This window comes from Poecilia formosa, unplaced genomic scaffold (assembly GCF_000485575.1).
Source record: "Poecilia formosa unplaced genomic scaffold, Poecilia_formosa-5.1.2 Scaffold155, whole genome shotgun sequence".
NCBI classification, from domain to species: Eukaryota; Metazoa; Chordata; class Actinopteri; order Cyprinodontiformes; family Poeciliidae; genus Poecilia; species Poecilia formosa.
In genome coordinates, this window is record NW_006800094.1 from 1,324,365 (window position 1) to 1,348,270 (window position 23,906).

A 23,906-nucleotide genomic window follows, 5' to 3' on the forward strand; every position below is an offset into this window, starting at 1 on the left:
ATTTGAATAAAACACTTTATTCCTCAGGTTTGCTGCATCCTACTCCCTATGGCTCATGGAAAACTGCGAACAGGAACTCTTTTGGCCTCCCCCAACAACGAATTATGTTTTGGCACCTGCAGGTCCACAAGCGTAACCATGGGGCCTGTTGGCTGCTTCACTGATGATTAATCCCGATGTCCTGCCTGTCAGTTTAGATGGATGACAGTGATTTAGCAGCTTTGCAGTTGTGTCACACTATTTATAGAATGATGAACTAAACTGTGCTCTTTGAGAGTTTCCATAAACTTCTTCACAACTTCCTCTCTGATCTGCCCGACATGTTTCTTGGTCTTTATGATGCCGTTTGTTACTTCATGAGCCCCTGGAAAAAAAATAAATAAATAAATCATCCAACACCTTGACGTAAAAGGTGGGTTATACAACATCCTCGAACAATCAGGTGAGTTGTGAAGGCAATAACCTGGACTAGATTAAAGATATATGCAACATTTTTGAAAGCTTTGTGTTGGTCTGTCAAATAAAATCTTAATAAAATCCAATAAAATACATTGAAGCTTGAGGTGAAAAAGTTCTAAGGAATCTGGATACTTTTTTTTTTCAGCATTCTTTATTGGATCTGTGTCGAGACTCTCACTGCTGCCAGGAGACCTGCTGTAAGGACGCTGAGCTCCGGACTGCAGAGGCTATAAATAGTTGAGGCTCTGCCTTCCTTGCAGGCAACACCCAGCACATTCTGCCTGCGACAGGACAGCAGCACGGAGGGAAACGTCACCGATCCGCTCCGTACACTCTACCTCCTCTCTCAGCAGAAAGGGAAAAAATAAAAAATGTTCGATTGAAGAACAGGTCCTTATATTTGGAATAATGTGGAGCAACCGTTAATTGGCGAGAGGATTTTTAAAACGAGCTTGCACACTCAGAGAGTTTTCCTCACCAATGCCAATTCCTCCTGCTTGCTTTTTGTGGCACTTCTTGCAAGCAGAGTCCTTGCATCTCACTAAATGTTTTTACAACTAAAGTTAGAAATTAAACAGTCTTACTGACTTCTTTCCTTGTCTTCAGTGAAACATTTAAAAAAAATACTAGGGTTTCCTCTTTTCTTCATGTTTATAGTTCGTCTGGAAAGTAGTCACAGGGTTTCGTTTTACAGCCTTATCCTAAATTGTATTTAGTTAATCTCAAAAATGCTACCAACAAATACCCCATTGTGGTTTGTTTATTATTTTTTTTACAGATGTATTAAAAATAGAAAGCATTTGCGTAAATATTCAAGCCTTTGCCATGAAGCTCTAACAATTTCTGCTGCTCTGAATGTCCCAATGAGCAAAGTCAGCAGTCTTCCTAATAACTTTGTAGGCCCGGGGAGTCAAACTCATTTTGGGCCATAATATCAAACACCTGAATGTTCTTAAAGGGCCGGTTGTGCCAGAATGTATTGATAAAACCCATTAAATTGCTAAAAATATTAATAGTTTCACCATTCAATAAGTGTTTCTTGAAATAAAATATTTAGCATTTTTTCCACACTGTTCAGTCCATTCAGGATTTAGAGATTTTTTTTATTAGGATTCAAAACCAGATTTCGCAGCGCTAATTTAGGAACAATTCTAAACACTTTTTACGATATTTGCACTAATGTGTGATGTTAAGTGTGACTTTTTATTCATCGTATCGGTCACAGATAACTTGACATGAAGTAAGGCTGAAGCGGCCGTCACTCAAACCCAAAGTTTCACCAATTTTGAAGAGAAAATGTCAGTAAAATGAAAAAGAATTTGGGAATCTGTTGATTTTGTGTGAATTATTGTGGATCTGTGGAAAAACTGGAGGGTCTTATTGATGTAATTTGGAGTCTAGAAAGCCACATAAGCTACAGCGGGTCAGATTTGACCCATGCGACGTCGGCAACAACATCACATTTCCATCTTAATCCGTTTTCCGTCTTTTCTCTTCTGAAAAACAGAATTTCCGAGTTTTATTACGTTTTCAGTCTGGTGGCAGCTAAAGCTAAAAGGTTCAATGGTTGAACACTTATTTGAGGGGGGTGGGGGGAAGAAAGCCACTACATTCAGTCGTCAGTCTGTATTAATGAATCAAAGTATTTATTTCAAAAACTGGAAAAATAAAAACACACCCACCAACACTGGTTTAGTATAATATCATACAAAGACATATTTCAATGTTGCTATGCGAGTATCTGTCTCCGACTACAGTATGAGGCAGTTTGAAAAGGCTGGCTGAGCTGGTGGATCTACAGACAAACCCCAAAACGATAAAGGGACCAAAGAAAAAAAAAAAGGAAAAAGTTAATCAATAAAAAGCATGTGAGCAACGAATAAAGGGTGAAAACCAAATCACTCAAGTTGTGTGCACTTTTACCTTTCAAGACACTTGAGATACCACTGTAAGGAGATTTCCATCCATTTTTTTCTGGACTATGTATATCATTCTCCAGGTGAATCAGCTAAAACTGTGATTAAATACAACAACCTGGAAGTAACAGTACAGTAAATGATGTTTGCTTTAACCTGGTTGGAGCAGCAGATGGCAATAGAAACTTATTTTTCTTCCGACTACCTCGCTGTTTTCTCTTTACGTGGAAGAAAAATTATCTAATTCAAACCAAGCAGCGTCTGTTAAAAAGAACAAAAAAACAAAAAAACAAAAGCCCAACAGCATCTAGTGAGGCTGAGCGTTAAGACACAGAATCATCGTCGGCGTGAACACACAGGAGGAAGGTAAAAAGGTGTTGGCTAGAATCGCGAAAGAGAAACCACAAAATAAAGCGCCTGCTCTTCTTGGAGAGTCCAACTTAAAGAGTCGCTTCATTAGTCTGAGCAGAGAGACGCATGGGAACAAAAGGCGCGTGGCGTTCAGGTGCACCGGATCTTTGTGTAGAAAGAAAAGCAAACAGTTCTTTGCGACAGCAAATGGCTTGGAGTTTATGCCCACAGCTACATGGTCTTAAGGAATCCGTTAATGCACCGACGTTTTTGTACTGTGGAGGTGATGAAATGTTTGAAAACAAATGCTTCTTGTGCAGATTCCTCTAAATGATCAGAAAGTTCCTGAAGACGCGCTTCGTCTCTTCACGTGATTGGATCCCAGATCTGAACCGATGCAATTAAATGTCAATGAAATATCAAACTTTGTATCATTCCGATTTATAAATACATTGCAAAAAAAAAAAGAAAACGTCTTGTTAGTGTTTTGTGCAGCAACCTCCACCTCCGACGACGGACAATCCACACCCTCATTATGAGGGTGTGGATTGTCCGTATATAGTCGGCATTATGCCGATTATATTTTATCCGGTACAGTAAAAATAAAGTGGAGGGATGAGAGTCGTTCAGCTTAACAGTCCTGGTCGTTATAATGGCGAGGACGTGGAAGGCAGGAAGCCCGGAAGCCGAACGGACTTTAAGTCACAGTGAGAACAGAAGAGGAAGAAAACTGGGGAGCAACCGCGTGGAGGAAGCTCCTTCAGCTGATTCAGCTCGTGACGTAGCACACGCGCATCGGTGGACAGAAGAGCAAGCACAGCAGCCAAGCTACATGGAGACACTGTGATCCACCCCTGCTCTCCGAGAGTTTGGGCCCCTTGTGCTCGTGTCCTGTGCGACTCCTCGATGCTGCGCAGTCATTTAAAACGGGGGACTGGAGACAAACAGGGTGTTGCAGAGGAGAAGTGAGGCGGCGCTCCTCCATCCTGACCCCCGCCTGCTGCCGGAGCACCTCCGTGAATCTGGCTGGGGTGTACGAAGAAGCGAGGGGGATTGGAAAAAGAAGAAGAAGAAGAAGAAGAAGAAGAAGAAGAAGCACCTTTTCATTTGGCTTGGATATAACAAGCAGATAAATGTGAGGGAAGGCAGAAAATAAAACAGAGAAGCGCGTCTATAAATAAGAGGTGGAGAGGAGAAGGTCTTCGGGTGGAGGAGGAGGAGGAAGAAGAAGAGGGGGGTTTCATCCCGTGCCTGCAGGAGGAAGAGAAAGAATTTCAAACATTTAAGCCACATTACTTCCAGGAATCTTCCCAGGAATGTGGTTCCCCCCTTGTGTTGCGTTTTCTTTTTAATCACCTTCCTCTTCCTCGCCCCAGCCCTCTGCTACACCTGCCAGCTCGTAATGCTTCTTCCTCAGCTCGCCCAGACGCTCCCGTTCCTTCTGCAGACGGGTCTCCAGCTCCAGAACCAGAACCTAAAGAAACAGGATTTCTTTAGCAATTCAGCGCTTGGGTTTTTAGCAGTTAGAACAACAAAAAAAGTGTTAAGAACCTTACAGATTTCTTTCTTATTGCAAGTAGAAATGACAAGAACTTCAGAAGGGATTTTTATTTCAGCCACTTTGGAGGGTTTTCAAGCATTGAAGTCATGGCGCAAGATCTCACGTCTAGACTTTGACTAGGCCACTCTAAAACTTTCATTCTGTTGGGTTTTTTGTGTTGTTTTTGAGCCATCCTGAGGTGAATCTCCTCATCAGTTTTCTGCTACTTAAAAATTGCTACAGAAAGTTTTTGTTGCTTAATAAAAGAAATAAGAATCTGAAAACTGTCTCTTGCATTTACTCAGGTTACTTTTGGATTATATTAACATTTGTTTGAGCTGAAACATTTAAGTGTGGGAAAAAAAACAGAAAAGAAATCTGTTAAGGGGTAAAGAATAATTGTATGATGTTTTTGTAAGATTTTATTGAATTAATGTACTGAATTATTCAGCTCAATCAGGTTTTTTGTGGATTATTTCTTTTTTTTGATGCAGTTTTTGCTGAAAACTGCATCAACAACAGGAATGCTTACTTTTCTGTTAAATAAAAGCAATCAGATCGTGTCAAATTTCTGTTTTGATTTTTCCTGAGTGTGTCAGTTTTACTCAAGGTTACCTGTGCGTCCATCTCTTGTCGCTTGATCTGGGTCAGAGTCATGCTGGAGAAGTCCATCGTTTCTAGACGCACATTTAAACAAATTAAAACTGAACATTTTCTCCAATTTGTGACATTTAAAAAAAAAAGAAAAAAGAAAAGAAAAAAAAAAAGAATAAGTTCATAAAAAAGCAAGCAGATGAGAAACTGCGTCATTAGGATGACTTCTCACCTGTATCTTCAATCTGGGATTTCCCAGACTTGGTGGAGGCCACAACAGTGGCGGTTGCCTGGGTGACGCCGCGGGACGCCTGCTGCAGTCGGTGCAGGTTAGCGCTGTCTTTATCTGCCTTCACCTACAGGAAAGGAGAGGCAATATTGACAACCACCAACAAGAATCCAAATGTGAAAAGCAAAAAACAAAAAAAGAAAAAATGAAAAAAGAAAACAAAAGTGCAGAAAGCAGGACGAAAAGGAAGAGAGTTTTGATTGTTTACCTTTGAAGCAGCCACTAGCTGTGCCGTGCTAGCAGCGATTTCATGGGAGCACACCATCAGCTCCTCAAACTTCCCTTTTCCCTGCACCACCATGTCGGCAGCGTCACTTGGAACCAAACAACTAAATTAGCTCAAAATGAACTAGAGGACGCTTTTAGAGCACATTGGTGACACCGGAGGGATATACACGAGGTTAAACATTAAACACACTCGTAAAATGATCTAAATACGTTAGTTTCGTTATACACTGAATGAGCTTCTGCATATTTAGGAGTCTCAGAACGAGGCCAGCGGCCCACACTGCCGACTGAGCAGACAGAAGTCTTTTCATACTTACACCATGACCGTGGCGCCCCATCCAACCGCTTTGGAGGCAGAGATCAGGCCCTCCGTCCAGCGGGAGTTCTTCGCATAAAATTCCTTCATGGAGGCCGCCCCCTGGTGGACAGAAAAGCAAAAGCAGCTACACAGTGAAACATTCATCACCTCATTTACTCTCAGGCAAAGGAACAGCCTACAATTAAACGTAATTCAATTAAAATTAATTCACATATATTGCAGCAAATGCAAAAAATTAGAGTCCATTAAAATTTGCTGCTGCCATTTGGTCTTATTTTAAACATAATTTAACATCCTGATGGCTATTTAAACCAGGGTTCCTTTAAAATTTTAAATTCAGAACCTATAGTTTCCATTCGGATTCACAGATTTAAAAACGGTTCAAAATAATTCAGCACAAATTACACTGCAATCAACTTTACACTGCAATCTGTGATCAGCTGTCCTGATCTAGGGTTGGATTGCTTCAAGCTACTGATTGAGTGTGTGATCGGGGAGAGGAATGATGCTAGAAAAGTTTCAGGAAATTATCAGTTTATTTACTTTGAATGAGAGCTCTACTGGAAGTGGGTTCAAAGCCCAGAACAAACAACAAGTTGGACAAAACCGTAAGTTATGATCTCACAAATGTAAATGTCTAATTATAAATAAATGTAACCTCTTTTCAGGCATTTCAATTTGGATTTTTTTTTTCAAAACTTTAATATAAAATTATGTGTGGAAACTTTTCTTAATCGCACAAATGCTTGGAAAACAACAAAATTAAAATTCCATACAACCGAGCCCCGTAAAACTCACCCTGCCACTCTCCACAATGTCCCTTTGCAGATCTTTCGAAGACAAAATAAGCTCCTTGATCGCCTGCATCAGCTCTGTGCAGGAAGCCAGGATCCTGCAGGGGGCGACAGAGCACAGAACATGAACGGCGTTGGAGAAACACTCTAGATTAAAACGCCAGTGAGGGATGCAGCAGAATTACTCGATTTGAAGGAAGGAAGAATAAAAAAAAAATGTGTCAGTTCGCCCAGTGTTGCTAGACACAACTGATGCGTAGCTGTAGTTCTTATTATCTCTTTAATATTGACACTTTTAGTTTACAAAAAATTTAGGTAGTTTTTTTTGCTGCAACCTTAGAAGAATGTTTTTAAAACTACTTTAACTAGTTTAAGTGTTTCTGGTCTTGTTCAGCTCAATCAGTTGCGATCGTCTCATATTTTACAGTAGTTTTTTTAACTCTCCCATCATAGTTTTGACGAGTTACAGGATCTAAGCTAATAATACACAACTAAATGAACCCAGGTAGTTTTAGCCGTTTTGATACAATGTTGCACTCTGAGCAATAATTTGGGTGCTGAAGCCATTTACTCAGAGGTAAAATGTGATTAAAAGGTTTCAGGCCAGAGGGCCTAATGACTGACTTTTACTCCCAGCTCACGATGAGCTCTGCATGAATCCAGTCATGTCTCAGGGCCCCACAGTTTATTGAAAGAGAAATCAACTCCCAGCAGGCTCGGCGATCTTCCTCTGATCTGAGACTTACCTCTCGTTGACCTCCATCTTGATTCCTGTATCGACCGCTCGGGACTTGTTCAGCATTTCCTGTCGGGACACAGAGGCACAGGGGAGGGGAAAAACAAAGACATTTTCCAGTCGGTACCGTTCAGAAGTGAATCGGGGGTGGCTGACGAGGTGGAGCCATTCACCTCTATCCTGGCGGCTGCGGACTCCACGGCGGCCGAAGTGGCAGCCATTTCCTGCTCCACCAGATCTCCCAGCTCCCCCTGCTGCAGCTCCAGACCCCGCGGGTGCAGCTTCTGGAGACGAGAACGAGACACGTATAGCGACGCACGGCTGATCAGATCAGACGCTCGATAATTGGAGCGACTCGGACCTCCGCCGTGGTCAGGATGGCCTCCAGAGACGCCCTCAGCTTGCTGCCGTCGGCTGCCGCCAGGGCGTCCCGCTGCTTCATCTGGCCCAGCAGAGCCAGAGCTTCTGACCCGCACGTCTTCACGCTCTCCGACAGCGCTGCAGAGAGAACAGAAACATGCAGGACGGACGGGTTAATGTTTCGGAGACGGGAACGAAAGAAGCAGCAGAAATCCTGACATGATGAATGCAGACGGCACCATGCTGGTTTCATTCAGCTTTTTATCCTCCGTTCACTTAATTGTGTCACAGTTAATGATGAACTGATCATTCGGCCAGACAGACTGCTGATCGGCTTCTCAAATAGTAAAAAATAAAAAATTTTGCATTAAATATAAACCAGCTCTTATGTTTCAAATGTTCAACAAATATTTGGCAGCTGAGGGAGAGACACAGTTTAACTGTTTGTACAATACGGAGGAGTGAGTGGGGCAGATTTATGGAACGGGACGAGTGAGGAGTTGACGTAAACCCTAAACGGAAGCAGTTTCACAAAACGATAGACATTTTTGGTAAAAAAGAAAAAAAAAAAAACATGGAGGAGGAGTTGTACTGATAGAAGCTGAAGAAATCATGTTACGTCAATAAGTTTATTCACTCAAAGCACATTTCATCACTAACGTGCAAAAGCATCGTCTTGTAAAAATTCATCTACATGAAAGAGACGAGGAGCAGGAAGCAGAAAAACCTCATAAAACCCTCAATTACAAAATAAATCTTTGTTTTCATATAAAATTAACAGAACAGAACTTTATATATCCTCCTCACTGTTAACTGAAAATTGTATAAGACTTGATTGTTTTTTTCTTGCATATCAATCCAGGTGAGATGGAGGTGAGCAGGTAATGTAATCTGAACTGCATCAAACGTAACTACATTTTAACTTATGAATTAGTATCTGCTTTCAAAAACTGTTGGTGAGGAAAAAGTGTTTTACCGAGCTACCTGCCCGTTTTCAGGAACTCTGTTTCGTTTGTGGTCAAAACAATAATAATTAAAAACAACCAATCATTAAACTCTACATTGACTTTCTCAGAAGATTCAGATATCGGTCCGGTTTCAGTTCTGCGTTTGTGTTTGGTGTGAAGTCATGGCTGCCAGCCACAGATCTATTATGTTCAGGCATGTTTAGACTTGCCGACTGAAGAGAGGGGGGGGGGAACAAAAAAAAAAAACATTACTCTGCTACAAGGTTAGGAGCTTCTTGCCTGAAACGCGTCCAAAAGCCATTTCTGACTGCGAATGTGAACATTGTAGGAATGCCTTTGATTAACAAATTAAGAAGCAATAAAAAGATGATCACGTCTTGTGACCTCTGAGGTTCTGCGCTTTGGTGCAGCACAGCGGAGACCCGCAAATTAGCCACTTTTGCATTGCTGAGCAGTTTTCTTTTTATTTAAACATGTTACTATGATTAAATAACGATTTTTCACAGGCCAGATTTAATGGTGCCCCTCAGGCCACCTGATGCCCCATGTGCGGTGTGTTATGCGCGCGGGTGTCGCGACGGTGCTGCCTATTACATTACATAAACATAACTGTTACTCTGCTCAGCCTTCATGTGAAGAAAGAACCTCAGAGACGCGTCAGGGCATGCAAACATCTGCCTCACCCACAGATTCACATCAGGAGATACCATCCGTCTCTCACAACTGCAACACACACACACACACACACCTACCGTCTGCTTGCTCCACAGGAACCATGTGGGAGGTGGCGCTGCCCTGAACGATTGTGTCGCCCACCAGGTGGCCACACTGGGTCACCACTCGCACCAGCTCCAACACGGCTGCACGATGTATGCAGAGGGGGAGGGGGGGGGACAAAAAAAACACCAATAAATAATATTTATTTCAAAGTCCATATTTGTGCAGCATTAGGATTAGAAAAGCATGCAATTGTAATACTACTGCCATTATTGCTTAAAACTGCAATGGAACACGACTAACGCACATTTTCATTCTTTTACTCTTGAACTTTTTGGTGTTTTCAGAAAATTGTTTGTACATCTACAGTCGTTCTGAGTTTGTGGATGTTGCTTGGTTGGCTAGCATGAGCCAACTTTGAGAAAGCAACATTTTTTTTAACCCAAGCCCCCTTAAGGCCACAGCATGTTACTTTTGAACTTTTTATTTTTTATTTTTAACATATTTGTTAAAACTGTCACAACAGACAAATCTGTAAATATCGAGCTCCTCTGCCTTCAGAAAACAAACACCCAAACTAGTCAGAAACAACCAATCAGAGTCAGGAGGAGGGTCTTAGCGTTGTCAATCACATCACATGTACACGCTGCTCACACCCTGAACCTTGCTCTTTACTACACTTACAGCTGGTGCACCACAACAGAGTCTGTCATGAATACTCAGGTTAGTTAGCTTGTCTACCAATGACAACAGATAGAGTTTTCCTGGAAAGGCAAGTTTTTTTTTCTGGCTTTAGCACATTGAGCAGCGCTTACAAGAACATGACTGACAGCGCTAAGACCTTCCTCTTGGATCCAATTGGTTGTTTTTGACCGGGAGCGGTGGATTTTTGCAGATGGCTGTGGAATCACAGAAAGGAGGAAGAGGAGATCAATATGTTCACAGATTATTTGTCTCATAAAGTCAGGACATAGTGACGGTTTTATTAAATATTTAAAAACATTTTTTTTCTATAAAAGTTACATACTGCAGCTTTAAGTAGCTCTGTAAAATTACAATCCAACATGGAGTGAAGCTCTTTTTTTTTCCATAATGAAAATGTCATGGATGGATAGATGAATTTCAAATGGATAAATGAAATAATTTATTAATGGATAGATGAATTAAATACATTTTCAATGCAGGCACGGATCAATTGATGGGTGAATAAATGAACAAACGAATGGATGGAGAAACAAGGAGACGTACTCAAGGATGGATGAGAGATTATTAGACTGGGACGGCACTGGAAAACCAAACCTGCTTTCAGAAGCTGAAATTAACCCCCGACAAAAAGCAGTTGGCACTTTCAGCTCCTCACCTGTGTTGTCGGCCAAGAAGGCCTCTCTGGCGCTCTGCAGCCGCTCCACGGAGTCCAAAGAGGCTTGGCATCTAGACACAAGGTAGTCTGCGGAGATGGACGGACACAATGAGAGCCTGTCCGCGACGAGTGACTGAGCCGGCTGCCGAGCGCCGCATGAACCTGACCTGCAGAGCTGGTGCAGCTGATGTGTGCCGGGTCGTCTATCTGAGCTAAAGAGTCCTGGATGATCCGCTCCGCCTCCTCCACGGCTCCCTGCAGGCTGGACCAGCGAGCCGCCACCAGCTGACTCTCCAGCGCCTGCTCCCTGCTCTCCTGTGGTCAGAGGTAAATATTTGACTGGGCCCCATTAGCGACGTGACACGACGCTGCCGGTTCACCAGAGCAACCCCTGACCTTCTCGTTGAGCTGATTCTGCAGGGCCTCGGCCGTCTTCACTCCGCTTTCCCGCTCGGTCGCCAGAGAGCTCTGAACTCGCTGGAGCTCCTCCCCCTGGACCGCGAGCTCCGCCTCCACCTTTGACAGAGTCTGCACCAGCTCCGCTTTCTCGGACTCCAGGGCGACCAGCTGCGTGCCCAGCACTTCGCTCGACTGCGTCCAGGAAGGGAAAGAAGGCGACAGATTGGTGATTTTCACGCGGGAGGACAGATGATATGTAGCCGACGGAGAACACCAGCATGTGGTCCGACATCACTTTGAAAACACAGTTTATCCAGGGTTTTTGCCCGTCTCACAAACTCAAATTTAAGACCTTTTTAAGACCACTACGAATGGAATTTAAGACCCATATCTCCACAGAAACATGCAAACTTCATCCGGACAGCTGGCGACTCAAAAGCTAGCTAGCAAAAATATGTTAGCAGTGAATTGCGAGTCGCAGAAAACAACAAAGATTTATACACACGCCTCAAACTTATGTCTGACAGAAAAGTCCCAGGAGAGAGAGGAAAAAAAAACAAAAACAGAGGTTAAACAGAGCAGCTACGACAAAATTTAAGATCTGTGATTAACATATTTGAGGCCATCTTGCCTCTTTAATGAATTTAAGACATGTTAAGACTTCTTAAGGACGCACCGACAGCCTGTTGTCTTTAGCCACTAGTTTGAGTGACACTGCCTTGATTTGAGGTTGTGGAGAGCCATGGAAACTCCAGAGAGGTTTGGGTTGAGGTCAAAGACAAAGTGGGAAGCTGAGGTTGTGAAACCAGTGATGACAGTGTAGCTGATCTTTTATACCAGAGCCTTAGACTTTAAAATAAATGTAAATGTAATTTAAGGGAAAGGAAAAAAAAAAAAAAAAAAAAGAAGAACAGAAAACTTACGCTCTGAGTTGTCACAGTGGGTCCGGTAGAAAAAGAGGAAGGAACAAGAAACGACAACGTTAAGAAAAGCACTTTTATAAGAGAAGAGAAACGCGAAAAGGAGCTGGAGACGAGTGGAGAGACGACAGCTGTGTTAAAAACAGACTACAGGGATTAGATGGAGACAGGAAGACTGGCAGTGCTGATAAGACCAGAATACAAAATGGAGACATCACAAATGGAAGGCTGGGGGAAGAAAAAAAAAAAAAAAAAGTCAGGTGAATATTTGGAAAATTATTTGGAAAGAACTGGGAGCAAAAACCAGTAAACGGCTCATTTGATACACTAATTCAGTCACACACACCCTCCAAATCTTTATTTTTAGCTGCATGTCAGCTCTGGAAACTAAATGTCTCATTATAGCAAATAAGTGGCCAAATATCAGCAACGGTCTGAACATTTTACTGCCAGGCTGCTACAAACATTCACTTCCTTTTAGAGCTACAACAAAAATAAAGGTTGGTTCTTCAAAAGAGTCAAAGTCGCTAAGGCTGAATTTAAACCTGTGAAATGATAGAGGTGTTGATTTCTGTCAGGGTTAATGACGTCTTTCCTTCAAACAAAGTCCAGTTCTCCCATTTATAGTCATTGTTATCACCATTAGTCAGGATTTAGTCTTCCTGCCAGTCCTTATTAGGAATGGACTTGTTACTGGTATCAAGGAATGCCTACGGTTTTAAAAATAGCAGCTTCACTACAAGGTTTTTTTTAAATGAGATCCCAGAGAAAGTGGCAGAACAACCAGAGTTTTCTCCAGATGGATGGTGGAGAATCGAGACCAGCTAAAAAAAACAAAACAAAAAAACAAAAACAAAACAAAAGCTTACAAACTACCTAAATTCATCCTGTTTAGAAACATTTCCAGCCGCATGGACAGGAATGATGTAGAAGCTAAAAAGGCTCCACCTGTCGCCGCTCTTGTTAAGGTAAAACTAGAGCCAGTGAAGCGCGAGAGGCACGAGGCAGGAAAACATCCTGAATAATTAGCCAGCTGTCCTGCTCCGACACGCCTCATCACCTCGGCGAATTCGATCCTCGAGATGCAAGAAGCTTAGTAGAAGCAGATGTCAAACCTGTAAGACATCCGGCGCAGAGCCCTGGCTGCCAAACATTTCCAGGTCTAATTTCAAGTTTAGTTTAATTGTCAGTATGTTCAATACTTGAAGTGCAATGTTCAACGTATCTGACAATGGGCTACTTCATTTTTTTTTTCTTTTTGTTTGGTTTATTCTGACCAGATCCATTTCAGAATATTTCGTCCTTAAATCAAAATCTTGACTTGATTATGTGAAACTAAATGTAAATGTTTAAACAGATTATACATTGGATACCTTTATCCTGCTTGTAAAAACTCTTTTTAAAATAAAATTTCTCTTTTTAAACATTTTTTTTAATGTTTTGTTTTTATAGATGTTTAAGCCTCGGCTTTTTTCTAGATCTCCTCCAGGCCTGAAAATGATCAGATTCCTTCTGTAACACAAATTATCACTTGGAAAAACACATGCCAACTATATGTAGGAGCGATTAGACAGCGTCACCCAGTTCAACTATAATGACGTGAAATTGTGCAGTTTTTACTTGAGGTGATCAAATGTATGCGTCGTATGTGAGCCCCATACATAAGATAAAAAAATACATAAAATCATTCTGAAGCTGGAGATGTCAAACTCTGATGGTGGAAATCGGATCAAAGGTTCAGATTTTCAGATCGATCAGAATCATTAGTAAATCATCAAGATCTTTGTTCCTGGCAGCTGCTGAGACTGACCTGCTGGGACGAGGCCATGGTGGTCTTCAGGTAGTCCAGTTCTGTCTGGGTGGAAACCAGTTCTCTCTGCAGCTCCTGAAGTTGCTTCACTTGTTCCCTCTCCTGAACGACACAAGGAGTCACGACGCTTCAGATTTTGAACTTTGTCGCTCGGGTCACTTTGCAGCTGGATGATGAAAAAAGGGGGGAGCCACAAAAACATTTTCTGTGGTCCTCACCTGTCTGTCCGCAGCCTCATGCGCGCTCTTCACCTTCTCCTGCATCTCCCTCCGGACCGCCTCCACCTCGTCCTGGGCTGCCCGGGCCACCGTCATCTGCCGGGTGACCTCTGCGTTCTGCACAAAACGGCACGAAGCGTTGTGAGCTGTAGTGACTCCACAGAGGGATCTGGAGACGGCGTCCTCCTCACCTTCCTCAGCAGTTCTGCATGACTCTGAACCAGTTCTGTGTATTTCTCCTTCAGCTTGGTGTAGCGCTGCTCGTTGGCCTGAGCTTTTCCTGGGAAGAGGCGGAAACGGGCACAGAAAGCTTAGAAAAACATTAGCAGGCTGCATTATCATCACATATATTGTTTTAGCTCGTTTTATTTAATTTACGTCTCTCATATATTAAATTCTGACAAAAAGAAAAAAAAAAGGCAATTTTGTCCATTTTTCTTTGCAACGTAGTTCAGGATCAGTCAGACTACATGAAGGTCCGCGGTTAGGGTGCATTCACACCAGCCCTGTTTTAGTCCATTTTACTTCTTATTTCGTTTGCATAGAAACGTTTGTTTGTTTGGGGAGATGTGAACGCACAAACAAACTCTGATGCGGATCAAAAAAAGCAAAGTCTAATCTGCCTAAAAGCCTCGGTCTCTCATTAAAGTGAACTCTGGCGCAGTTTCGAATGCATAGGAAGTGGATTGTAGAGTAGGGAGTTCTGGGTAAATTCAATAAAAATAAACATGCAAGTCTAGTGCAAGTAGGAAAAATGGTTTGTGGAATTTTACCAAGGAAATAAAAGAAATCCTGCAGCTACAAAATCTGACATCAATCCATTCTTGTTTACATTTCGTGAAGAAGGAAGTTGCCATTACGTCTTCTTCAGAGGTTTTCATGTCGTTTCCTCAAGTGGTTCTTGGTGCAGCATCTCCACAGGTGAAGACGCGAATATCGTTTAACGTGATAAACTGAATCAAAATGTAGCAAATGTTGCAGCTTTGGTTCCCGATCAAACCGAGTCTACCGGACTGTCGGGCGTGGGAAAACGCGAAGAGCGCCTGAGCCGTCGTGCAGAAATAAAAGCCGCCTCACTCTCGATTTCCGTCAGGCTCCGCTGCTCCTTCTCCGTGTCCTCCCGGGCCCGCCGCAGGTCGTCCAGCTCCGCCTTCAGGAACTCGCTCTCGCCGGCGGCCTGCAGCCTCAGGTGGCTCTGCTCGGCGAGCTCCGCCTCCAGCTCGTTGACGCGGCCCCTCAGAGCCTGACACAGCCGGCCGCTCTGGTGACAGACGGGACAGCGGGCCGGGTCGAAAACGAGACGGAGAACAGAAGCGAGGCGAGTCGGGCGTTCCTCTGATCCTTACCTCCAGTCGGAAAGACTCCAGCTCCTCCTTGAGGGCCTGGATCTCCCTGGTCAGCTGCTCAATCAGACGGTCTCTGAGGAACACAAGCAGAGGAACAAACTGGAATCACAATATTCACAGTTGATGCAAACAAACTGTCAAACCTCTCAACAGAAACATAATTTGGCTCATGTGGATCGCCTTGTCTAACTGTAATAAAGTTTTTATATATTTATCACTTAACCACAAAATCAAACACATTTTATTGGGATTTTATGCTACAGACCAACATAACATGGTCAATAATTTTTACAAATAAAAACCAGACAAGTGTGGTGAGCATGTAGAATGCACTCTACTACTGACATCTGAAGAAAATCCTGCGCAACCAGCTCCCTTTCAGAAGTCAGTAAACATAGTCCGTCTGTGACGAGTCGAATATCAACATAAATCCCAGATGTTCTCAGTTATTTGCTCAAGAACAAACAGCAGCGTGAAGAACAAGGAAGACAGCAGACTGGTCAGGAAGAAAGAGGAGAGGAGAATCTTGAAGCAGGGTTATGCTATAAAATGAAAACTGTGAACATCTCACAGAGGAACATTCAATCCAAACCCGACCGCCTAAACCGAAAAGCCAGGCAAGAGAAACAACCATAGCTTAAAAAAAAAGCCAAAAAACAAAAAAACAAACAAAAGAAAAAAAAAAAACACACAAGTTGTTCCACTGAAGCCATTTTGGGGACAAAGTGAATATTTTGAAGATGGTTTTCCAGTGAGTTGAGAACTCAACACTGTCCTAAAAACAGAGTCTCTACAGTGAAACACGGTGGTGGCAGCGTGATGCTCTGGGATTGTTGCTCTTTAGAAGTGACAGGGAAGCTGGTCAGAGTTGATAAGACGGAAGGAGCCAAAATAACGAAGAGACAAGCTCCACTTCGATCAAAGCTTTAGATTTTGACCATTAAGATCAAGTCCTGTGTTAGAACGGTCCAGTCAAAGCAGAGGAGATGCAGCAAAATGAGAAAATGAACGTTAACAGACGCTCTCCGTCTGGACTGACTTGTCTTAATCTGCATAGAAAAATAAACATTTCAGATTATATCAACTCGGAGGGACTGAACACAAATGCATGACAATAATCACATTCTTATTCTTTTCCCGGGAACTGAATTAAAAAAAATAAAAATAAAAAACTATACCAAAATCCCACAAATTGAAACAGCATATTAATCCGACCAAACCCGTGACAAGCACCGATCAAGACGTCGCAATTAGAAAACCCGGTGATGCTCACAACAAAGTTCACACAGTGCATTTCTGAAACTCACTTGTCTTTGCGCATGCCGTTCTGGCTGTTGAAGTTGAACGGATCGATGGCAGCAGACGTGCCAAACAGGTCATCAAACTTGACCTCGGAGGGAGCCTGGGAAGGCCAAACAGACCTGGTGTTAATTTTAGAAACAACTTTACCGTTTATGGAAATGGTAATCATTTCTTCTTGTGTGGAGTAAATGCAACAAGGCAGAGCTTTTGGAAGAGCTTTTGCTCTTACTCCTTTCAGACAGTTGTAAAATGCGTAACCGTGGAAACGAGGTGAACTGGAAGGATCCGAGTATCATTTCAAAACGATAAAACGACACCAATACCACGACTCCAAAACCTAATAAATTGTTTTTATTCAAAGGGCCCTTATATTCAAGCCCTTTGAATGTAAGGGCTGGTCAAAGTTCCAGGAGATTTATTAAAAGGCCAGGAACCACGAATTAAATGCAGAGGATTTTACCGGCAGGGACGGGACGTCCGTGTCCACCAGGTCCTCCGTTTCCACCACGTGTTCCGACTCGGGAGAAGACGACTCGGCGGGGATCACGACCACGGGGCTGATGTGCTCCGACAGCGCGGATGCACGCAGGAAGTTTGGCGGGTTCTGCAAGAATCGCAGACCCGATCAGCGTGTTGCATTAAAAAAAAAAAAAAGCCGCTTGCAGAAAAGTATTCGACATTTAAAACAGAGGAAACTAAACGTATGGCTCAGTTTTTGATGCTCCGCCTGTCCCGACAGGCCTGATGACAACATTTACACACATGATGATAGACATGCTGCCTGTTGCTCAATTAGTTGAGCAACACAAAGTGAATCAGCAACCACATCCGTGGGAGTATTAGGCATGAAAGGTGGTCGGAGTCATGCAAACCTCAGGCAACTGTGGGATCTGAATCAGCCTCTTGAAGTACTGCAGGTTACTGGAGCGATAGAAGAGACTCTTCAGCCTGAAACGGGAGAGGATGCGTGAACACAGGGTGATACTTTGAGGAACGGCTTCTGTGCGGCTCAGGGGGAACGTCGTACTTCTTAAACTGCTCCTGGAAGCGATCTCTGTGGCCCTGGAGAGTGTCGGCTGGAAGACCTGCAAACACAAAACACAAACGGCTCTGTGCTCGGCGTAGGAAAATATACAGCTTCTCCATAAAAAAAATCGACTGAATACGTAAAACGTGTTTGACGGCAGCCGAGAACAACAAGACGCTTTAAAGCTGGAATAGAAAAGATTCAGCTTGATACTCGGCTGCATGTTTCGGTGCGTCAGGGTGAATTTGGAGAGATTTCAAAAGCGACGCTCGTCAGAGAAACGCATCGGCCTTTCAAGTCTCTCGGATTTCAAGAATTCGTTTGAGAGCGAAGGCTCAATCAAGTTATTTCAAACACAACTTGAAAAACATCTGTGAGAAGCTCTGGACACTTGGTGGCACATAAATATCTTTAAAAAGCCTAAATCTGTCTCAGTAGATCAGAAATGCGTCTTTTTATTAAAGAAACCTTGAATCCACATTTGTTTTGTGTTCATATATAAAGAAAGTCTTTCAAACAGGAATTTACATAAAATAGTGCAGTTTTTCTGCCATATTTGAGTACAATTAACAAGAATTGCATTTAAATAGTCTGTAATTATAAGCCCGTCTTCTCCAAACAGATCAAATGTGTTTGTTTTAATCACAGATCCAAACAGCCACAAGTTTGAAGACCACAAAACCTGCCTTGAGGTTTGTTTGTTTGTTGACAGTAAAAACAGAGAGTCATACGATCAGGCAACCAGAAACCATTTTATTTGCAACTCTGCTAAAATAATCAAGTAAAAAATAAAAAAATATATTTTACTGTCTGATAGTTTCAGCTGCAAGTTAGTAATCAGTAAGTAGACCTCTTTAAGGCAAAGTTGACACTTAATGGAGTTTTAATGCAACTTTTAGTGCAACTTTGCAGAAAAAATGCCATTTACCAAATGACACTTCATGACGGTCAGCAATTCATAGACTCCTTTATGTTCATAACAGGTGTCATGTCATGTTTATGACGGCGTCATGCCCGTCTCATGCACACCCCTTCAAATAAAGTGCCACCTTTTCTTTTACTGCCCCTGTATTCATGAAGGAACCAAATAATCCAACAACTCAGTTGATCAAAGTTTTTTTTTTTTTTAAGACGGAACACACTTTCCAGACCAAGAAAGGTCAAAGAAAATGGAACCAATATTCAGATGGGTTTTGGTGGCGGTTTGTGTGACTCACAGGAGTGCAGCTTGAACAGCAGCTTGACGGTGTAGTCGTACAGATGGCTGCAGTCCAGGATGACCTGGATGAGGGGAGCCAAGCGGCACTGACCGGCCGCCGTCACCGACACGGACCGAGACATGTCCAGGGAGTTGAACACTGCGGAGGAGAGGAAGGAGCCGCGACAGCAATCAACAAAGCGCACTCCGAAAAAAAACAAAAAACAAACAAACGTCGCTTCAGCTGCACTGGAGTGTCTGGAAACCGCGGCCATGGCTCAGAGTCGTTTCAAAGATGGAAAACAGGAAAGGAGTTTTAAACGGAGCGGCGAGGGAGCGACAACCTGAACAGAGTCAGGATTGTCTGACTCAGTCTCTGCCTCCATCGTTACAGAGTCGGGCCATGAGAGCCTCAGAGCGACGCAGGCGTGGTTTCCTGACCGCCTGCCTCGCAAAACACACTTTTCACATGACGTTACACTTAAAAAACACGCAACAGCAGAGGATGGACAAACATGAACCGCACAGTTCTGGTCTGAAATGCATTAACAATGAATGAGTGGAGTTATTATTGGCACAGCTTTCATGTTAGAACTCCGGCTTCCAGGGATCCCAGGCCTTTTTAAAAATGGATTTGTGAGAGACGTGTTTACAGTGGTGCTAGAGGTGGAGCTGCAAAATACAGAAGACGGATGGACAAATAAATGGAAACACTGATGATGGACAGAATGATAGACGACCTGTGGACAACGGCGTTGTGAACAAAAAAATCAGGAAATGTGGTCATTTCCTCCCTTTCATATTCATTCACGTCTGGAAATGAAAATCATGACATTTTCCAGACCGCGTAGGAAACCAGTCGGTGGTATTAATAAAGTTGATGGTTTATCTCAGGGGTCCTCAAACCTGGACCTTGAACAGCTTTTGATGTCCAACACATCTGAATAAAATGGCTGAATCGCCTCCTCAATATGCAGTCAGGTTCTCCAGAATCCTGCTAATAACCTCATTATTTGACTCAGGCGTGTTAAAGCAGAGACGCATCTAAAAGTAGCAGAACATCAGTCCTTGAGGCCTGGATTTGACGATTCCTCGTATCCGATGTCGAAAGACATGGAACCCCTAAACGAGGCGGACCAGCGAAGCGTTTTGCAGCTAATCTAGTTTGCTTGGAAAGGTGGAGGCGGCGGCTCTGGAGGCGGCTGCGAGTAATAAGCAGCCTGAATGTAATTTCCTCCTTATCTTTTATGACTGGAGGTTGAATTTGCTCGCCCGGTCACCTCCCTCAGTCTATTTTTAACCCACTCCTTCGGCAGACATGAACCTCAGGTGACTCAACAAGGCAACAAAAGGGCCGCAGAACAGATCTGAGGGGATTTCAGCGCTCCACATCCGTCTGCTTCTGTTCGTCACTGTGTATATCGCATACATCAGGTAGACTGTACTTCCCGTCTGTCAGACGGCATCTGTGTGTGTGTACTTAACAGAGATAGCTGGTCCTATGGAGCAGAAAAACTCACCTCCAAGGAAGAGGTTGAGCTCACACTCCAGGTAGTCGAACATCTCCACTGTGAGCTGGAAGCTGCAGATTGAGAAAGTTCATAATTTATCCCACCTGGAATATAATACACGTTACGTTCCAGATTTCTGGTTATCATCAGAACTACTTTTGTTTATTTATTAACCACCGATCATCGTGGTTAGCTGATTTATTAATCATTTACTGTCAGGTTTCGAATGAAGCTTTGCTCGTCACACCCGTGTGGAGGCACAGTTAAAACACAACCATCCTGGAGCTCAACCAGTTAAATCCACCAGTAAGCTGAGGCAACCGGAGCGGCGGCGGCGGCACGCCACACTCACAAGTTGTTGACGTCGTTCTCTCCCGCCTCGTCAAGCTGCCTGTTCGACATCTGCAGGTTGCCGGGGAAACGAGGGTTCTGAAACGGAACGGGACAAAAACCGAGCTTTGAACTCAAACCGCAAAGTCCAGACAGCCACTCGATACAATTTACTGACAGAGTCTGGTAACTTTGGCCACCAGGAGCTTCATTAAAAGATTAAATGGTGACTTCCTATGTGGTAAACATAAGTGCTGCACACCTCTGCGCTGCTTTTGCACGACTTCTGTTCTCAACTTGGGGAAAACGCTTGATTAAAATACAATACAATAATTGAACATCTTCCTGGGTTCCCCAGAAAACTTGCTAAGCCCGGTGCTCAGGGCGCTATGGCGGTCATCCAGCCACTCAGCGCGTTTTTGAGTTAAAGTGTTTAAAGTTGACAGGAAATTTGAAAATATCATTTGATATGCATTTTTTTGGAAGACTGGAAGATTAATACCTAAACCCCAACTATAAAGTCGATCATTAAAAAAATAAAAACAATGCTAAGCATGGTGGGGGCACAAGTAAAGCCTGGTGACCCGCCAGGCTTATGATACAATAAGGTAAATCCTGACTTCATGTTTAAAAACATCAAATTAAAAAACAAAACAAACAAAAAAACATTAACTACCACAGTCGCCACTAATTAATGTAGAAATTATAAAAAGCAGAGACGCACCGAGAAATCTACCATTTACTGGAAGTGAACAAAACTCGACTTTGGCGGAAAATTAAAAACATCTTTTTCAAATCTGTGAATTCACATTATTGTTGAGGTGTTTAATAGTGAAAGGAAGCACAGAGATGTGAGGAAACACTTTAAAAAAAGCCGTTTTCTAGGACACGTCGAGACCTTTCTGCAGTTCATTCTGGCTGCAAGAGAGCAAGACTTCCAGCAGGTAACAGGAAGGCTGAACGGACGGCTCAGACCTCAGATATCTGAAATGTTTCATATTCCTATTTGCATCATTTCTACAGTTGATGCATAATGATTAATTCATCAGAATGCTTATTGGCACTTTGTTAATTATTTGGTCAAAGCAATAGGTGTGTCAGGTTACGCGTCAGTCCACAAAGATGACGCTGGACAATGTATCCAACCCACAGCAATGCCCACAGATCTACGCCCATGATGCTGTGAAGGTGTGAGACAAAATTTATAACAATCTGCCAACAGAAATGAGAATGAAGGAGCTTTACTGCCTTCGGTTAGGGCTAAGAATCCGGCTTCATGAGAGCAAAGCAGCAGCAGCAGTATCTCATGTCACCTCCACGCCTCGGCTCAGCTGTCTCATAAAAGTGCTTCATTACCGATTCTTCAAAGGATAATAAGGAGTAAACTGGAATTTCCCCCCCAACAGGAGGAGGGTCTGGGGCAAAGATTACAAGGGAAGAGGAGAGGGGGCGATGGGGGAGGCTGACGCTCGGTTTTATTGGCCGGCCGACTCACTTTAATGTGAAACTCCATTTTGGTGATGAGCAGTTTGAGGTAGATGCTGCACAGCTTCCCATAACCTTCACTCAGATGACCCTGAGGGGAAGANGCTCAGACCTCAGATATCTGAAATGTTTCATATTCCTATTTGCATCATTTCTACAGTTGATGCATAATGATTAATTCATCAGAATGCTTATTGGCACTTTGTTAATTATTTAGTCACAGCAATAGGTGCGTCAGGTTACGCGTCAGTCCACAAAGATGACGCTGGACAATGTGTCCAACCCACTGCAATGCCCACAGATCTACGCCCATGATGCTGTGAAGGTGTGAGACAAAATTTATAACAATCTGCCAACAGAAATGAGAATGAAGGAGCTTTACTGCCTTCGGTTAGGGCTAAGAATCCAGCTTCATGAGAGCAAAGCATCAGCAGCAGTATCTCATGTCACCTCCACGCCTCGGCTCAGCTGTCTCATAAAAGTGCTTCATTACCGATTCTTCAAAGGATAATAAGGAGTAAACTGGAATTTCCCCCCCAACAGGAGGAGGGTCTGGGGCAAAGATTACAAGGGAAGAGGAGAAGGGGCGATGTGGGAGGCTGACGCTCGGTTTTATTGGCCGGCCGACTCACTTTAATGTGAAACTCCATTTTGGTGATGAGCAGTTTGAGGTAGATGCTGCACAGCTTCCCATAACCTTCACTCAGATGACCCTGAGGGGAAGAGATGACAAAGAAATATATAATATATATATATATATATATACACACACACACACACCAGCTGTATAAACAATGTGGACGCAACTCCTGCTGCAACGGGTCTGCCTAGCAGGAAACAGTTCAGCATCCTCAACTATTTGCCTGGGAGTGTGTGAGCGAAACGACCGGAAACATGACGCCGCAGCCCTGGTCACAGCAACCCCACTTCCTGTATCCTCCTGCTGCCTGGTGACATCAGCAGAAACTGAGTCGGTACAGAGCGCGAAGGCCTCCGCCCAGCTCGCTGCTGCTGCTGCTCAGGCTTGCGCCACAAATGTGGCGAAATATATGAGCGGCCCCATGGGCCAAAACTTACAAACTCTTACACATACTATCAAACTCTCTCACATTCACTAGCAAACTTACACATACTATCAATCTCTCTTACATTCACATTGCAACGGAAGTTAACTTAAAATTTCGGTTTCTGATTGGACCCCAGGCAGGAGTAGGCGGGTTTTCACGGACAGAAAACTAGCTGAGCAGCAGCGACTCACAGAGGCAACTAATATTTTAAATGACATCGTTAGCGCTCCAACAGTAATGTCAGCATTATCAGAAGTGTTTAGAAGCCGACAGCCAGCATCGGAAACCCCATCTATCAGTGGGATAAAGCTAGCCGTCTCTTCGGAAATGGCAGTAAAGCCAGCTGCACTCGATTTTAATGTGCCCGACAGCACAAGTTATGGTGCTCTCTCTCCAAAATAAAAGCGCATCTCCGGTTTATATTTGATTCACATGTCAAGTTTCTCTCCGGCGGCCATAACAGGCTAAAGCTTTGTGTTAATTTGCAAAACGACATTATGTATCTGAAAAAAAATATATTGTGTGGGCAAAAAAAATCCTGTAAAGCACACATGTGCAACCTCAGTTAAAATTGGTCTTATAGGTGTCCCTGTGTCATCCTGAAGTGAGAGAAGTACCTGGTAAGGTATTGTTTATGTAATCTGAAAGATTTTTTTGCATAT

General features: G+C 43.2%; 1 protein-coding gene across 3 annotated transcripts in view; it reads right to left on the minus strand.

Annotated features, from left to right (window-relative positions):
• Positions 1-2,082: 2,082 nt before the first annotated feature.
• The window catches only part of hip1 (huntingtin interacting protein 1), a 51,377-nt gene continuing 29,553 nt past the window's right edge, over positions 2,083-23,906 (minus strand). For 2 of the 3 annotated variants that reach the window (XM_016677413.1, XM_016677414.1), the window contains exons 5-32: positions 22,810-22,890; positions 20,715-20,791; positions 20,372-20,433; positions 18,871-19,011; positions 17,654-17,711; positions 17,499-17,574; positions 17,087-17,230; positions 16,632-16,726; positions 15,325-15,397; positions 15,056-15,239; positions 14,170-14,258; positions 13,979-14,095; positions 13,761-13,862; positions 11,954-11,956; positions 11,028-11,222; positions 10,799-10,946; positions 10,632-10,718; positions 9,307-9,414; positions 7,588-7,724; positions 7,400-7,510; positions 7,237-7,295; positions 6,495-6,588; positions 5,695-5,795; positions 5,358-5,463; positions 5,093-5,216; positions 4,882-4,943; positions 4,083-4,200; positions 2,083-3,977 (exon numbers count right to left, since the gene is read on the minus strand). In XM_016677413.1, coding sequence (XP_016532899.1) covers positions 3,967-3,977; positions 4,083-4,200; positions 4,882-4,943; positions 5,093-5,216; positions 5,358-5,463; positions 5,695-5,795; positions 6,495-6,588; positions 7,237-7,295; positions 7,400-7,510; positions 7,588-7,724; positions 9,307-9,414; positions 10,632-10,718; positions 10,799-10,946; positions 11,028-11,222; positions 11,954-11,956; positions 13,761-13,862; positions 13,979-14,095; positions 14,170-14,258; positions 15,056-15,239; positions 15,325-15,397; positions 16,632-16,726; positions 17,087-17,230; positions 17,499-17,574; positions 17,654-17,711; positions 18,871-19,011; positions 20,372-20,433; positions 20,715-20,791; positions 22,810-22,890 — 2,763 coding nt within the window. In that variant the 3' untranslated portion in view covers positions 2,083-3,966. The remainder of the gene's footprint in view (positions 3,978-4,082; positions 4,201-4,881; positions 4,944-5,092; positions 5,217-5,357; positions 5,464-5,694; positions 5,796-6,494; positions 6,589-7,236; positions 7,296-7,399; positions 7,511-7,587; positions 7,725-9,306; positions 9,415-10,631; positions 10,719-10,798; positions 10,947-11,027; positions 11,223-11,953; positions 11,957-13,760; positions 13,863-13,978; positions 14,096-14,169; positions 14,259-15,055; positions 15,240-15,324; positions 15,398-16,631; positions 16,727-17,086; positions 17,231-17,498; positions 17,575-17,653; positions 17,712-18,870; positions 19,012-20,371; positions 20,434-20,714; positions 20,792-22,809; positions 22,891-23,906) is intronic. The other variant, XM_007564159.2, reaches the window with a different exon arrangement.